At 46.7% G+C, this 15,414-nt stretch overlaps 1 protein-coding gene across 2 annotated transcripts in view; it reads right to left on the bottom strand.

The window, feature by feature from the left end:
* Nucleotides 1-4,800: 4,800 nt before the first annotated feature.
* Nucleotides 4,801-15,414, bottom strand: part of LOC137431880 (P2X purinoceptor 5-like) — a 137,458-nt gene continuing 126,844 nt past the window's right edge. For both annotated transcript variants that reach the window (XM_068123679.2, XM_068123680.2), the window contains 2 exons: nt 8,484-8,567; nt 4,801-5,279 (listed from right to left, as the gene is read on the bottom strand). In XM_068123679.2, the coding sequence (XP_067979780.1) occupies nt 5,250-5,279; nt 8,484-8,567 (114 nt within the window). In that variant the 3' untranslated portion in view covers nt 4,801-5,249. The remainder of the gene's footprint in view (nt 5,280-8,483; nt 8,568-15,414) is intronic.

Here is a 15,414-nt window from a genome sequence, read left to right as displayed (position 1 = left end):
CATGCGCTGTGGTCACCATCCATCTCTTTAAAACTTTCAATACACGATCCACCTCACAGAAAACCCACAATGCCTACACTGCAACATAATTAATTTACTCCGCACATGCCGTGTATCCACACAACACTGTCCATCTACTCCGGACATGCCGTGTATCCATACCTCACAACTCATCTACTCCGGACATGCCGTGTATCCATACCTCACAACTCATCTACTCTGGACATGCCGTGTATCCACACAACACTGTCCATCTACTCCGGACATGCCGTGTATCCATACCTCACAACTCATCTACTCTGGACATGCCGTTTATCCACACAACACTGTCCATCTACTCCGGACATGCCGTCTATCCACACAACACTGTCCATCTACTCCGGACATGCCATGTATCCATACCACACAGTTCATCTACTCTGGACATGCCGTGTATCCACACAACACTGTCCATCTACGCCACACATGCCGTGTATCCACACAACACTGTCCATCAACTCCAGACATGCCGTGTATCCACACAACACAATTTATCTACTCCGGACATGCTGTGTAGCCACACAACACAATTAATTTACTCCGCACATGCCGTGTATCCACACAACACTGTCCATCTACTCCGGACATGCCGTGTATCCATACCACACAACTCATCTACTCCGGACATGCCGTGTATCCACACAACACTATCCATCTACTCCGCACATGCCGTGTATCCACACAACACTGTCCATCTACTCCGGACATGCCGTCTATCCACACAACACTGTCCATCTACTCCGGACATGCCGTGTATGCATACCACACAGCTCATCTACTCTGGACATGCCGTTTATCCACACAACACTGTCCATCAACTCCGGACATGCCGTGTATCCACACAACACTGTCCATTTACTCCGGACATGCCGTGTATCCTTACCACACAGTTCATCTACTCTGGACATGCCGTGTATACACACAACACTGTCCATCTACTCCAGACATGCCGTGTATCCACACAACACTGTCCATCTACTCCACACAACACTGTCCATCTACTCCAGACATGCCGTGTATCCACAGAACACAATTTATCTACTCCGGACATGCTGTGTATCCATACCACACAGTTCATCCACGCTGGACATGCCGTGTATCCACACAACACTGTCCATCTACTCCAGACATGCTGTGTATCCATACCACACAGTTCATCCACGCTGGACATGCCGTGTATCCACACAACACTGTCCATCTACTCCGGACATGCTGTGTATCCACACAACACAATTTATCTACTCCGGACATGCCGTGTATCCATACCACACAGTTCATGAGAGAGGTGTGGGTGGAGAGTGCTGCACTTTATTAGGAGTGCCGGGGGGAGTTGGCAAAGATAATGTTATATTATGCTTTATGACCTCACACGTGTATGTATGTGTATATATATATATATATATATATATACATACATACATATACATACATACACACACACACACACACACACACACACACACACACACACACACACACACACACACACACACACACACATATACACATACACACGTCATAGATGTGTTCCTGGAAAACATCATTTAAATTGAAATAATGTAAGTCAAACTTCAAAATCCCATTGGCTTTATGCATTAAAGGGGGAATGGGTTCCTGGCAGGAAAAAAAATTGGGTGAAAATTTTTCAAAGTAAATGAATTAAAATATTATTACAATACAATACACCCGGACCCCGCTATTTGTGGGGGATACGTTCCTGGAAAGTTCCGCAAATTGTGAAACCGTGAATGTGGGGCATTGTTTCAATGGAAAAAGGGGGGATTGGTTCCTGAATAGTGAAAATCCACGAATGGTGAGGCAACATCCACGAATGTTGACAAAAATCCCACGAATGCTGATGAAAATCCGACGAATGTTGATGAAAATCCCACGAATGTTGATGAAAATCCGCGAATGTTGATGAAAATCCACGAATGTTGATGAAAATCCGCGAATGTTGATGAAAATCCCACGAATGTTGATGAAAATCACGTGAATGTTGATGAAAATCCGTGAATGTTGATGAAAATCCGTGAATGTTGATGAAAATCTCGTGAATGTTGATGAAAATCCCATGAATGTTGATGAAAATCCCACGAATGTTGATGAAAATCCCACGAATGTTGATGAAAATCCTGTGAATGTTGATGAAAATCCCACGAATGTTGATGAAAATCCCACGAATATTGATGAAAATCCCACGAATTTTGATGAAAATCCCACGAATGTCGACGATAATCTGTGAATGTCGATTAAAATCCGTGAATGAATGCCATGCATTGTTTCAATGGAGAAAAGGGAAACAGCTAATTGCACTAATAGATACTGTGGAGTGTTATCATTCTGTACAGTAACTCGCTGGGATGACGTGTTATTCAGCTGGTAGAATATGACGCGAAGCTGTTCACAGTGTGAATGGCGGGATATCCCGTGAAGCAATGTTTACTGCGTGTTGGGATATCCCGTGAAGCAATGTTTACCGCTTGTTAGGATATCCCGAAGCAATGTTTACCCTGTGAACGGCAGGATATCCCGTGAAGCAATGTTTGCCATGTGTTGGGATATCCCGTGAAGCAATGTTTAATATGTGTTACGGATCCGTCACTTCCGCCTTTGTTGTTATTATATACTTGTAGGATTTTTAGTTTCAGGTAATATTGTTGTTAAGATGTTTGTGTGAAATGGAGAATACTTTAGTAAAAGGTGAAAATAAATGTCTGTGAAGGAAAAAAGAAGACGCGCCAAAGAAACTGGAAGAGGAGAGAGGAGGAGATCGACAGGGAGGAGACAGCCATGAGAGATACAGCCATGAGAGATACAGCCGTGAGTCACATCAGGAAAGTCGGCAGAGAGAGGAGGAGATGGCCATGGGAGAGATACAGCCGTAAAGTTGCATCGGGGCTGCGAGCGGACTTTTTTGATATTGGTCGCGAATGAGTTGAGGCTTCCCGGGGGAGGGATTGCCCGCGACATCGTCCTATATTGCAATTGCAATTAAACCTGCGTCTCAGGTTTTATCACCAAGTGTGAGTCATTGTTGGAGAGAAATCAAGCCCCTCCATTACAGGCCGATACGCCATTTTGTCCTCGAATAGGCTGTCTGCTTGTTGCATCTTGTTTTGTCGTTGGAATTCCCATATTGCCATCATTGTGTTGATCGCCGTTGGTTCCCATATCGGCTCAATTCCCATATCGATCTCTCACCTCATAACTCCTCGTCCGCCGCCGTGCTGATGCCTGCCTGTTCTCGTCGTTCTGCACGGCTTCAACCAGCGTGGGGATTGGTGCACGGACTTTGGGGAATGTTACATTCCACTCATGTTTGTTGTATCGTGAGTTTATTGCTTTGAGAGCATTGGGGAATTATGGTACCATCACATGTATTGTTCGTTTGATGCAAGTGACATTTTCATTGTACTTTCTTTAATAGTGTTATTATTGTGTATGTGAGAGTTCTTAATACAAATACTTGTTTTGTTCTACAATTGCATTGGTGTGGTTTTACCATGGTTTATTAGAACACTCAAAATAACAAATCTTTCTGCCGCGTTCCCTCTCGAGACTCTGAGGTGCACCGTAACCGGGGTTCGGGGAGGAACACGTAACACATGTGAATGGCAGGATATCCCGTGAACCTTTCCACGAAGCAATATTTACCGTGTGTTGGGATATGCCATGAAGCAATGTTTGTCATGTGAACGGTGGGATATCCCGTGAAACAATATTTACCGTGCGATTTTCATGGATACATATTGTGCATTACATTGGGGTTTAAAACTTATTTGTGGAGGTTTGTTATGTTCATGCGTTTTTGGCTTCTGTGATTATGATGAAAAGTTCCTCCCATGAAAAAAAACAAACACTTTTACAGTATTTTTCTGTTTTACTTTTCAAGCCGTGAAACCGCTTCAATATTTGGCTATGTCCTTTCATACGGCCATCAAAAATGAAGAAGAATCTTTACAACCCACCGTGTTTAATCCTAAAGGGTTCTAAATTGTAAAGCTAGAGGGTTCTGAGGGGTAATTGTAATGAGTTCTGAAAGGTTCTAGACTTTAATGATAAAGGTTTGTAAAGGGTAATTCTAATGGTTTCAAAACGGTAATTCTAGACGGTTCTAAAGGGGTTCATTCGTTTCTAGGTATGCCATATTAAAAATGCCAAACTGAACCGGTACCTTCGGACAGGGTTGCAATTTCTTTTCCACCGAATCGCTCTAATGCCCGTGTTTTATATGATGAGATAACTACCTGTTTCAAAACCCGCCTCTTGAGGTAAGCCCACAACACGAACCAGGCTGTTTTAAAGTGTTCACCCATTTTGTTAATTTCATTTCGGTTTGCATCATTTTCTGGGAGGGTGAGGGGGTGTTGCTGTGCCACCGATGCAGTGCCCCCTGTCGGTTAGAGCAGCTATTTGGAATTTGGCCAGGTGCTGGCGATAGTTTGCCTACTCTTCGCGAAGGACCCGATGGGATCCTCGACGACCACCAAGTGATGCCGATAGATGGGACACCCAGTTTAACGTCCACACATCGATGCCTCACCCTACCCGCACCTATTTAGTTAATAATGGTGCACTGCTGCAAAACTGAACAATACCACCGAACAATTGACTATTACAAATTGGGGAATGATGATGAACAACCAAACATCACGTGACATTACAATCTCATCATTCAGAAAGTGCTGCGAGGGAATGATAAACAAAATGGAGGAATCCGTAACAAATGTGAGAAGTAAACGTCATAATGCAAATGTTTAAAAAGTGCCACTTTTAATACATCTTGTTTTCTTCTTCAGTTTAAGGTTGTGCTCAACATTTACCGGAATGAATGTTTTCCATGTGAATGCACTTTCATGTACACGCGAGTTATTACAAAGTAACATACGAGTATATAGACAGAACATGAGGACGGAGGACCTCGTGGAGAGGGACCAGGTCCATAGCCCTGGGCCCGAAGTCTGGCCTGAAGCCCGCTTGCGATTTTGATTTATTCATTCATATAAGTGCATTTTCTTCAATGACCATTTTCCCTTAACTTACACCCAAAGCTTTTTCTTACCCACGGATGTCATTTTATGGATTTAAAGCTTTAACTCGTAACCGCATATCAGGCAGACTCTTCGACGTCACTCGGTAAGAGCAAACGGAGCTCCATCGGGGAATTGGCTGCTCAGGGCGTCGCATTTGCACAATGACGTTCCATGTTAATTAACGAGACCTTTTTGATTTTCGATCTGAAAAAGAAATAACAAGACAACCAAAAGATATTGTGAGCAATCGCTTAACCTACACTACGTCATAACCCTAACGGTAACCAGACGGTTGTTAAACCTTCATACGGATTTTAATAAACTACAAAGGGGCCGAGTGCTCTTCACTACCTCAAACTGATGTTAATGCAGAATTGATGTGACGTTCCAGGTCCAACCAAAACTCTTCCCTTTGATCCTTCATAACTCCCGCTTCTGGCACTCCCATCCATCTCGGCGTCGCCATCTCCATCTATCTCGTGACGGTCAAACCCCAAGGTGCACGTGTCCTCGTGCCATTCCCATTTCCCTCTCCAATCTTTTATTTACCAACTGTTGCAGCGCAAACAACCCATCTGTCGTCCCTCTTTCTTTTTTTTGAACCCTTTTGTTCTTCGCCTATCTTGTGCTCCACACTTTTAGATATCCTTCCATCCAGAAACCAGGCGGGGAGGGAAACTGTGAGGAGAAGGGAAGGGAGGGGGAAGGAAAGGGAGTGGAGTAGGAGAGAGAGGAGGGAGGGTGGAGTGGGAAAGTGGGAGAGGAGGGAGGGGGAAGGGGGTGGAAATGGAGGGAGGGAAATGGTGAGGAGAAAGGAAGGGAGGGGGAAGGAAAGGGAGTGGAGTGGGAGAGAGGAGGGGAGAGAGAGAGAGAGGATGGAGTGTGGAGGGGAGAGAGAGAAGGGAGGGTGGAGTGGAAAAGTGGGAGAGGAGGGAGGGGGAAGGGGGTGGAAATGGAGGGAGGGAAATGGTGAGGAGAAAGGAAGGGAGGGGGAAGGAAAGGGAGTGGAGTGGGAGGGAGGAGAGAGAGTGAAATGAGGGAGGAGAGAAGAAGGGAGCGTTTAGGGGGGAAGGTGGAGAGAGGAGGTAGGGGGGTCGAGGAGGAGTGGGGGAGTGAGGAGGGGTGGGGGAGTGAGGAGGGGTGGGGGAGTGAGGAGGGGTGGGGGAGTGAGGAGGGGTGGGGGAGTGAGGAGGGGTGGGGAAGTGAGGAGGGGGAGGAGAGAGAGAAGGGAAGGAGGGTGAGGTGAGGAAGCGGGGGGTAGGGGGAGGAAGCGGGGGGGGGGGGGGGGAAGTGACTATACCACACAAAAGTGTTAGTCAATGAAAAAATGGGTAGGTGAAAACAAGAAGGCAGCTCTGTCTACTGTAACGCCATGGCTTGCAAAAGCAGCCTGAATAGCGTTCACAAATCGCTAGATATGGTAAATTGTCAGTTTTCACTCCGGATTTGGACATTATTTAGTCTACAGCATCCAATCCTCGTATCTGAATCCAGATTTTGATGATATGCTTCAATTTTGTAATGATAAATCGATCGTGTTTCCAAGGCAAGGCACGTTTGAGGAGGCCGAAACAAAATGGTGGCTTAAGAACCCAGCGAGGTGCAGTGGGCCGGCCAAAATGGCGGCTCACCATATTGGTAAGCCACCACATCGGGTTTTTTTTCTTATGAGCACCTCGTTAATCATTTTCAAAAAGGGTGTTATAACACACACAAACACCCAGTTTTCATCCTAGCAATCTGTTGGAGGTCCAGGTGTATGCATGCAAAGTTTGGGGCCACTAGGTTTCATGGCTTTGGAGTTATGGAGGAGACAGACGGACGGACGCTGCCCTTTATTATTACGGATAAAGCACGCGTGTCTGTCTGTTTTTCCGTCCATGTGGTTTGATTTAATATACCAACACATGGAGCACACCAGCTGTAACCTTGTTCTCCAAATACTGTTTCACGATATTGGAAGTGTGTTTTGGATCATTATATTATTGGAAAATGAATCCTCTTCCAATTGTACGATTTCCACAAGGAACGTCATGGTGCTGCAGTATCTGCTTGTATTTTTCTTTTTTGAGCGTCTGAGTTTAACTAGTTTTCCTGCACTATAAGCTGAGATACAACCCAAGATGGTCACAGAGCCTCCCCCGTGTATGGCAGTTGGATGCAAACATTGTGTGTTGTAACGTTATCCAGGTCTTCTGCGTACAAACTGGCGTCTCTTAGATCCATAAAGTTTCAACTTTGATTCGTCAGACCAAAGTACCCGATTCCATTGCTCAGTCGACCAATCTTGGTGTGCCTTGCAAATTCCAGTATTTTCACCTTACTCTGTGGCTTCAACAGTGGTTCATTTGCTGCGACTCTGCCATGGCGACCTGCTGCAATCATCCTGCACACAGTGCTGGACAAAATATTAGCCTTCTGCTCCACACTTTTATTCCTTTTTTCCGACTGACTTTGGATAATTCCTTTTCTGCATGTGCACGACAAACACCACAGGCTTATACTGTGTGGTGACATGCTCACCACCCTTAATTCCCCACAACTGCTGCTTCCATCCATCAACAAATCCAATTCGGTTTTGCGCTGTACACCCCGAAAGGGAATCCTGTGACTCGTCACCAGCTTTTAACCCGCTCTATTCCTTGTTCACCATTCAAATCTATCAACACACTCCTTTTCACCTGGCTTCATTACTCCCTCGTGCATGTTGAGGTCATTTACCATGCAAAGCAGAACCTTCAGCTCAACTATTTCCATCAACTTCTCCATTATGTCCCTGAACTCCTGCTTCTCAGCTACAATCTTTCCACTCCGTGTCCCTTACACTGCACACCGACATAACACACACCACTTGTTGATGTACCATCAGGCACGCCATGATTATCCATCCCTCCAATCTGACCACTTCCTTGCTTATCTTTCAATATTAATATCCCAACTTTGTTGGGTCTTCCATTTCCTCCTGCACACAACTCCTACCATCCTCCTCGCTCCGTCTTGTCTGTCTTCCACTTGGCTCCTGAAAATACAACACCTCCGGCCTCTCCTCCTATGCATCGTCTCCACACCCTCGACTCTGCCCTCTCCCTCCCCACCCTCAATCTGTCCCACGTTCTGACTACTCATCTGAACTTCACAACTGTGGGGAGGGAGGAAAAACATTTTCATGCGTGCAAAGCAAGCACTATCGTGTTTATATTTGGGAAGTCATATTCACTCAGCAGCACTACCCAGGCTCACCTGGACTTCCTACGTCACCCACTGTTGTCATCACAATTACAGGTGTGCGCGCACACAACACAAGCGCACACAATCAGAGAAGGCACCATCTTCTTTGCCTTAATTTGCACCTCGTTTATTACATTGCCTTCGCAAAGAAAATAAGGGGAAGAATAAAGTGTTGCTCACCTCAACCTCTTCCACCTTGTGCTGTCGGTATTTCTGCCGATGTTTCGTGATGTTAAGTAGAATGAAGTCGCAAATCACCGAACCCTGTGGATATATTGGATCAATCACAAGTTTGCTTGATTTTTGTAGCATCTTGCACACCATTTAATTTTCTTTAATGAGCATGTTATGTTTGAGAGAGGAATGTGGGTTTGGGTCATGGATGTCCTGCAGGTTTTAATGAAGAATAAATGATGCGATTTGTTTCAGACTTTACAGGGATTCATTATGAAGGGTTTGCGTTGGTATTTTAGAGATTTTAGGAACAGTTAATCCAAGTAGGACGATACTAGATATCATTTTTAGCTCTTTCACGAGCCTCGATTCAGTATACAAAAAAAAAGAAGTACATTTTGATGAATGTAAAGGTTAACTAGAAGGGCACTCAGTAGAGAGCATACCTCCACCTGGTGAACAGTTTACGTTTTGTATCTCAGAGCAGACCAGAAAATCAAAATGAATCATTAGAATCACCAAAGGTCCAGTCTTTCATACCCTGATCTACCCCTCGTTTTTGGCCCAATCACTCGATGGTGAAGAATCACTTAAAAAAATTATACTAGCTGGATCCGGATCTTCGCCAAAATTGAATCGATTCTTCCTTTTCACACACACAACCTGTCCACCGGGTTCGGCCAAATCCATCCATAACTTTTTGAGATATCGTGCTATGTATCGTTTTTGGCCCTTTCTCCCAATGGTGAAGAATCACTTTAAAAATTCTCATAGCCGGATCCGAAACCGGATCTTTACCAAAATCTAATCATTTCGTCCGTGTCACATGCGCCTTAGCCAATGTTAATTAGTCCTGGATTGTACTCCTTAGCCAATTAAACTGCCTCGACACCCCTATCTAGTATCCTGTGTCGGAGTGGCGACCCTTCCTGGATTGGTTATACTCCTTAGCCAATTAAACTGCCTCGCCAGCCCTGTCTAGTATCCTGTGTCGGAGTGGCGACCCTTCCTGGATTGGTTATACTCCTTAGCCAATTAAACTGCCTCGCCAGCCCTATCTAGTATCCTGTGTCGGAGTGGTGACCCATCCTGGATTGGTTATACTCCTTAGCCAATTAAACTGCCTCGCCAGCCCTATCTAGTAACCTGTGTCGGAGTGGTGACCCATCCTGGATTGGTTATACTCCTTAGCCAATTAAACTGCCTCGACAGCCCTATCCTGTGTCGGAGTAGCGACCCATCTTGGATTGGTTATACTCCTTAGCCAATTAAACTGCCTCGACACTCCCTATCTAGTATCCTGTGTCGGAGTAGCGACCCATCTTGGATTGGTTATACTCCTTAGCCAATTAAACTGCCTCGACAGCCCTGTCTAGTATCCTGTGACGGAGTGGCGACCCATCTTGGATTGGTTATACTCCTTAGCCAATTAAACTGCCTCGACAGCCCTGTCTAGTATCCTGTGTCGGAGTAGCGACCCATCTTGGATTGGTTATACTCCTTAGCCAATTAAACTGCCTCGACAGCCCTGTCTAGTATCCTGTGACGGAGTGGCGACCCATCTTGGATTGGTTATACTCCTTAGCCAATTAAACTGCCTCGACACCCCTATCTAGTATCCTGTGTCGGAGTAGCGACCCATCTTGGATTGGTTATACTCCTTAGCCAATTAAACTGCCTCGACACCCCTATCTAGTATCCTGTGTCGGAGTGGCGACCCATCTTGGATTGGTTATACTCCTTAGCCAATTAAACTGCCTCGACACCCCTATCTAGTATCCTGTGTCGGAGTAGCGACCCATCTTGGATTGGTTATACTCCTTAGCCAATTAAACTGCCTCGACACCCCTATCTAGTATCCTGTGTCGGAGTAGCGACCCATCTTGGATTGGTTATACTCCTTAGCCAATTAAACTGCCTCACCAGCCCTATCTAGTAACCTGTGTCGGAGTGGCGAACCATCCTGGATTGGTTATACTCCTTAGCCAATTAAACTGCCTCACCAGCCCTATCTAGTAACCTGTGTCGGAGTGGCTACCCATCTTGGATTGGTTATACTCCTTAGCCAATTAAACTGCTTCGACAGCCCTGTCTAGTATCCTGTGTCGGAGTGGCGACCCATCTTCGATTGGTTATACTCCTTAGCCAATTAAACTGCTTCGACACCCCTATCTAGTATCCTGTGTCGGAGTGGCGACCCATCCTGGATTGGTTATACTCCTTAGCCAATTAAACGGCCTCGCCAGCCCTGTCTAGTATCCTGTGTTGGAGTGGCGACCCATCTTGGATTGGTTATACTCCTTAGCCAATTAAATTGCCTCGCCAGCCCTATCTAGTATCCTGTGTCGGAGTGGCGACCCATCCTGGATTGGTTGTACTCCTTAGCCAATTAAACTGCCTCGCCAGCTCTATCTAGTATCCTGTGTCGGAGTGGCGACCCATCCTGGATTGGTTATACTCCTTAGCCAATAAAACTGCCTCACCAGCCCTATCTAGTATTCTGTGTCGGAGTGGCGACCCATCCTGGATTGGTTATACTCCTTAGCCAATTAAACGGCCTCAACAGCTCTATCTAGTATCCTGTGTCAGAGTGGCGACCCATCCTGGATTGGTTATACTCCTTAGCCAATTAAACTGCCTCAACAGCTCTATCTAGTATCCTGTGTCAGAGTGGCGACCCATCTTGGATTGGTTATACTCCTTAGCCAATTAAACTGCCTCGACAGCCCCTGTCTAGTATCCTGTGTCGGAGTGGCGACCCATCTTGGATTGGTTTTACTCCTTAGCCAATTAAACTGCCTCGACACCCCTATCTAGTATCCTGTGTCGGAGTAGCGACCCATCTTGGATTGTTTTTTTTTTTGTTTTTTTGTATACAAGATCGAGGCTCGTGAAAGAGCGAACATTAATCACACAAAAAGACAAACCGACACATAAAACATATAACATCGGGAGCGGTAGACAAGATGGGGAGAGAGGGGGAAGGACACAAACACAACATTTGAGAGCAGGGACCGAGAGACATGGAGACATCGAGAGATCTGAGAGAGGGCGAGGGCTTTGGGGGGGGGGGCATGGGAAGGGGGCGGTGGGAGAGGTATAAAACATATGGACACTGCCAGGACTTCCAGGAAAGAAGTTGGAATTTCAAACAAGGTGGATCTGGGGTGAATTAGCGGGGGTAGAAAAGATCAAGGTTTTGGATGGGGGAAGATAAGAGATGGTGGTGAACAGCTGTTTTAAAGACCTGGAGGGAGGAGTGGGATTGAAGGGAGTGAGGGAGTTTGTTCCAGAGGCGGGAGAAAAGAGGTATGAAAGAGTGAAGGTGAGCAGAGAGCCGAGATTTCGGCAGTTTAACCATCAGAGGGTTGCTGGCAGATCTTGTGCGACCTGTAGGAATATTTGGGGGACAGAGCACAGAGAGAGCTGGGGGTGCAAGGCCAGAGAGGAGTCGGTAGAAGACAGAAAGACCACCTACCTGCCTGCGGTGAGTGAGTGAAAGGCCCTCAGATATAGCTTCATCGCGGGAGATTCCAATAATTCTGAAAGCTTTGGTTTCAACAGCGTGAAGCCGAGCTAGGTGTGAGGCAGGAGCACCGGCCCATAGGGGAGAACAGTATTCCATTGAGCTGCGGATGAAAGCCTTGTATGTGGTGAGGAGCTCAGGTGTGCCGAGGAAGGACTTCGCACGACGGAGGATGCCCAGTCGGCGACTGGCTTTGGAGGCCAGCTTGGAAATGTTGTTTTCCCAAGAAAGATCATGGCAGATAGTGATACCCAAAAGCTTGAGCGACAGAACTTCTTGGAGAGGATTGTTGAGAAAGTAGATGGGAGGGTTGTCCAGTCGATCTTTTCGGAGAGACATAGGAAGAGTGTGAGATTTGTCAGGATTGAAAGACATGTTCCACTTGTTTGACCAGTCTGTGATTTTGTCCAAGTCTTCAGAGAGTGAGGAGGCTGCAGACTGCCGATCTGAGGGAAGAGGAATGGAGCGGCAGAGAGTGGAGTCATCAGCAAAGACATAGAGAGGATTTTCAAGAGAGTCAGAGAGATCATTGATGAAGACCAGAAAAAGCACGGGGCCCAGAACACTACCTTGGGGAACTCTAGTCTGAACAGGAAGAGGAGATGAGAGAAACCCATTCAGGGCCACAAGTTGACGACGACTAGAGAGGAAGTCCGCCAGCCATGCGTGGAGATTTCCATGGATACCAAAGGAGGAGAGTTTGGTGAGCAGAGCGGGGTGCCAGACCGTGTCGAAGGCACGTGATATGTCGAGGGAGACAGCTCTAATTTCCTGTTTGGCATTGAGGACCTCCATCCATTGTTGAGACAGCAGAAGCAGCATGTCCAGAGTAGAGTGACCTGGTCTGAAACCAAATTGATGATCAGAGATCAAGCCATTGGAGAAGAGGAAAGATTTCATATCCGAAGCAATGATGGATTCCATGACTTTGCTGATAATTGGGAGAAGGCTGATTGGTCTGTAGTTGCTAGGATCTGTTTTTGCACCTTTTTTGTGCATAGCGGTGATGTTGGCTGATTTCCAAGCAGATGGCAGTTGACCTTGAGCAAAAGAGAGGGTGAAGAGAACAGAGAGAGGGTGAGATAGAGCGGCAGAGCAGGATTTTAGGACCCGTGGGCTGATGCCGTCGGGTCCAGTTGCAGAATCAGAGTCGAGGGTTGACAGAAACTTTTCCACCTTGTCAGGAGGAAAGGACACGGAGTCCAGGAGCAGCAGGGTACGACTGGGTATGGTGGGCACAGAGAGGGATGGGTTTGGGACACAAGAATTAGAGGCAAACACAGAGTTGAGGCATTCAGCTTTTTCACGTGCGGAGTCAGCTGTGTAGCCGTTTGAGGTAAGGGAGGGGATGGAGGGGGAACAAACACCAGAAACGGATTTGACCAGACGCCACCAGGATTTGGAAGAGGGAGACAGATAAGAGAGTTCGGTCTTGAGAACGGAGAGATATTGTTTCCTGGCTCTCCTGAGGGTGGACACACACTTGTTTCGGGCTTTGTGAAAGGAAATGAGATTTCCTTCCGTTGGATTTGCTTTCCAGGAGACGAAGGCAAGTTGTTTCTGGGCAACAGCCTCACCACAAGAATCCGTGTACCATGGATGGGAGGAAGGGTATGACAACTGAAGACGAGATGGGATAAATCTGTGCATGAGAGAGAGCAATTTACTTTGGAAGAATTCCCAGGATGAGTTGATGTCAGAGGTGTTAGAGATGGGAGACCAGTCCAGATGATTGATGGCTGCTTGAAGACCGTGCCAGTTGGCCTGAGTGAAATGCCAGACTCGTTGACGCTGAGCAGGCTCCCTGAGGATGGTCAGATAGATGTCCACTTTAACAAGGACATGATCAGATGATCCGATTGGAGCAGAAGAAGAGCAGCAGACATTTTCAGGGAAGTTAGTCATAACAAAGTCCAGAAGAGAAGATGTTCCGTTGACTGAGATCCGGGTCTGGAAATTGACAGATTGTGTCAGTCCCAGTGAGTCGCAGAAGTCCTTTGCTGAGGAGCCATGGCTGGTGAGAGAGGTACCCACACCCAGCTAACTGGCATGATGACAGTTGAAATCACCACATATGAGGAAGAGAGAGTTGGGATGAGTAGATAGAAGTTGGTCCATATTATCAGACAGCGAGATGTAGATGGAGTCATCACTGTTTGGTGGACGGTACAACACACATATGAACAAGAGGTGGGAGCGAAGGGGAAGCCGTAGCCAGAGGTATTCCTGGGGGTGAGGTGGAGAGAGTGCAGTGCAGGGTGAGTGAGGAAGAGAGTTTTTGATAAAGATAGCAACCCCACCTCCAGGACGAGGCTCAGGTCTATCATACCGGAGGAGGGAGTAGCCCGGGAGAGATACTAAGGAATCAGAGACATCATAAAGGAGGAAAGTTTCTGTTAAGCAGATCACGTCTGGTTTGACAGAAGCAACCTGTATGGAGAGATCAGTTAAGTTTGAACGAAGGCCCCGGATGTTTGAGGTCCATACCGTTAATGAAGAGGAAGGGGGAGAATCAGATACAGAACAGGGGGGAGGAGGGGTAGGGTAAGATGTGGAAGAGGTGGAAGAGGTAGGGAGAGCTGTTGAAGGTGTGTCAGAGATTTCAGAATAGCTCGGAGAAAGGGAAGGATGGGGTGGACAAAAGGTTTGATGGTGATTGGGTGAGGCACAATGAGGTGTTATTTGAGGAGGGGGAAGAGCGAGGCAGAAGGTTGGGGGAGATGGAGGTGAGAGTTGGAAGGGGGAAGAAGCGGGGAGGACGCTTTGAGGAGGGGGAGTGAGAGGGGGGAAATTGAGAAGCAATGAGGGTGGGGAGATTTGAAGGGGAGGGGTGAGGGGGGAGTTTGGGAGGGAAGGGACAAGGGGAGGGATTTGAAAGGGATGGGCTTTGGGGGAGATTTGGAGGGGAGGGGTGAGGGAGGAGTCTAGGAGGGGAGGGGTGAGGGGGCGTCTTGGCGGGGAGGGGTGAGGGGCTAGTTTAGGAGGGAGGGGGCAAGGGGGGAGATTTGAAAGGGATGGGTGATGGGGAAGATTTGGAGGGGAGGGGTGATGGGGAAGATTTGGAGGGGAGGGGTTATGGGGAAGATTTGGAGGGGAGGGGTGAGATTGGATTTTAGAAAGTGTACGATTTATGGGAAACGAACATTTATTGCAAAATGAGTTTCTTGTGACCTTCGAGTTAAAAATACGTTTAAGGACGCTGGATGGAGGATGGAGTGCAGGAGAGTTTAGGGAATGTAGAAAAAAGGCACTATAGGAGATGGATATTTTTTTGGGGATGAATTGATTTGGTGAGCAAGTCGAAAGCAGCCTTTTAAAGAAGAAGAAGAAAAAGGTGTTATAAAATATGACGGAATACATAACTTGAGGGGAAAGTGTCAACATTGAAGGTTAATAACAGTGAAAACTATC

The sequence above is a fragment of the Myxine glutinosa genome, chromosome 7 (assembly GCF_964187855.1).
Source record: "Myxine glutinosa chromosome 7, kmMyxGlut1.1, whole genome shotgun sequence".
In the NCBI taxonomy this organism is placed as follows: Eukaryota; Metazoa; Chordata; class Myxini; order Myxiniformes; family Myxinidae; genus Myxine; species Myxine glutinosa.
The sequence above is the reverse complement of the archived record's forward strand: the minus strand, read 5'-3'. Positions and strand labels throughout refer to the sequence as shown.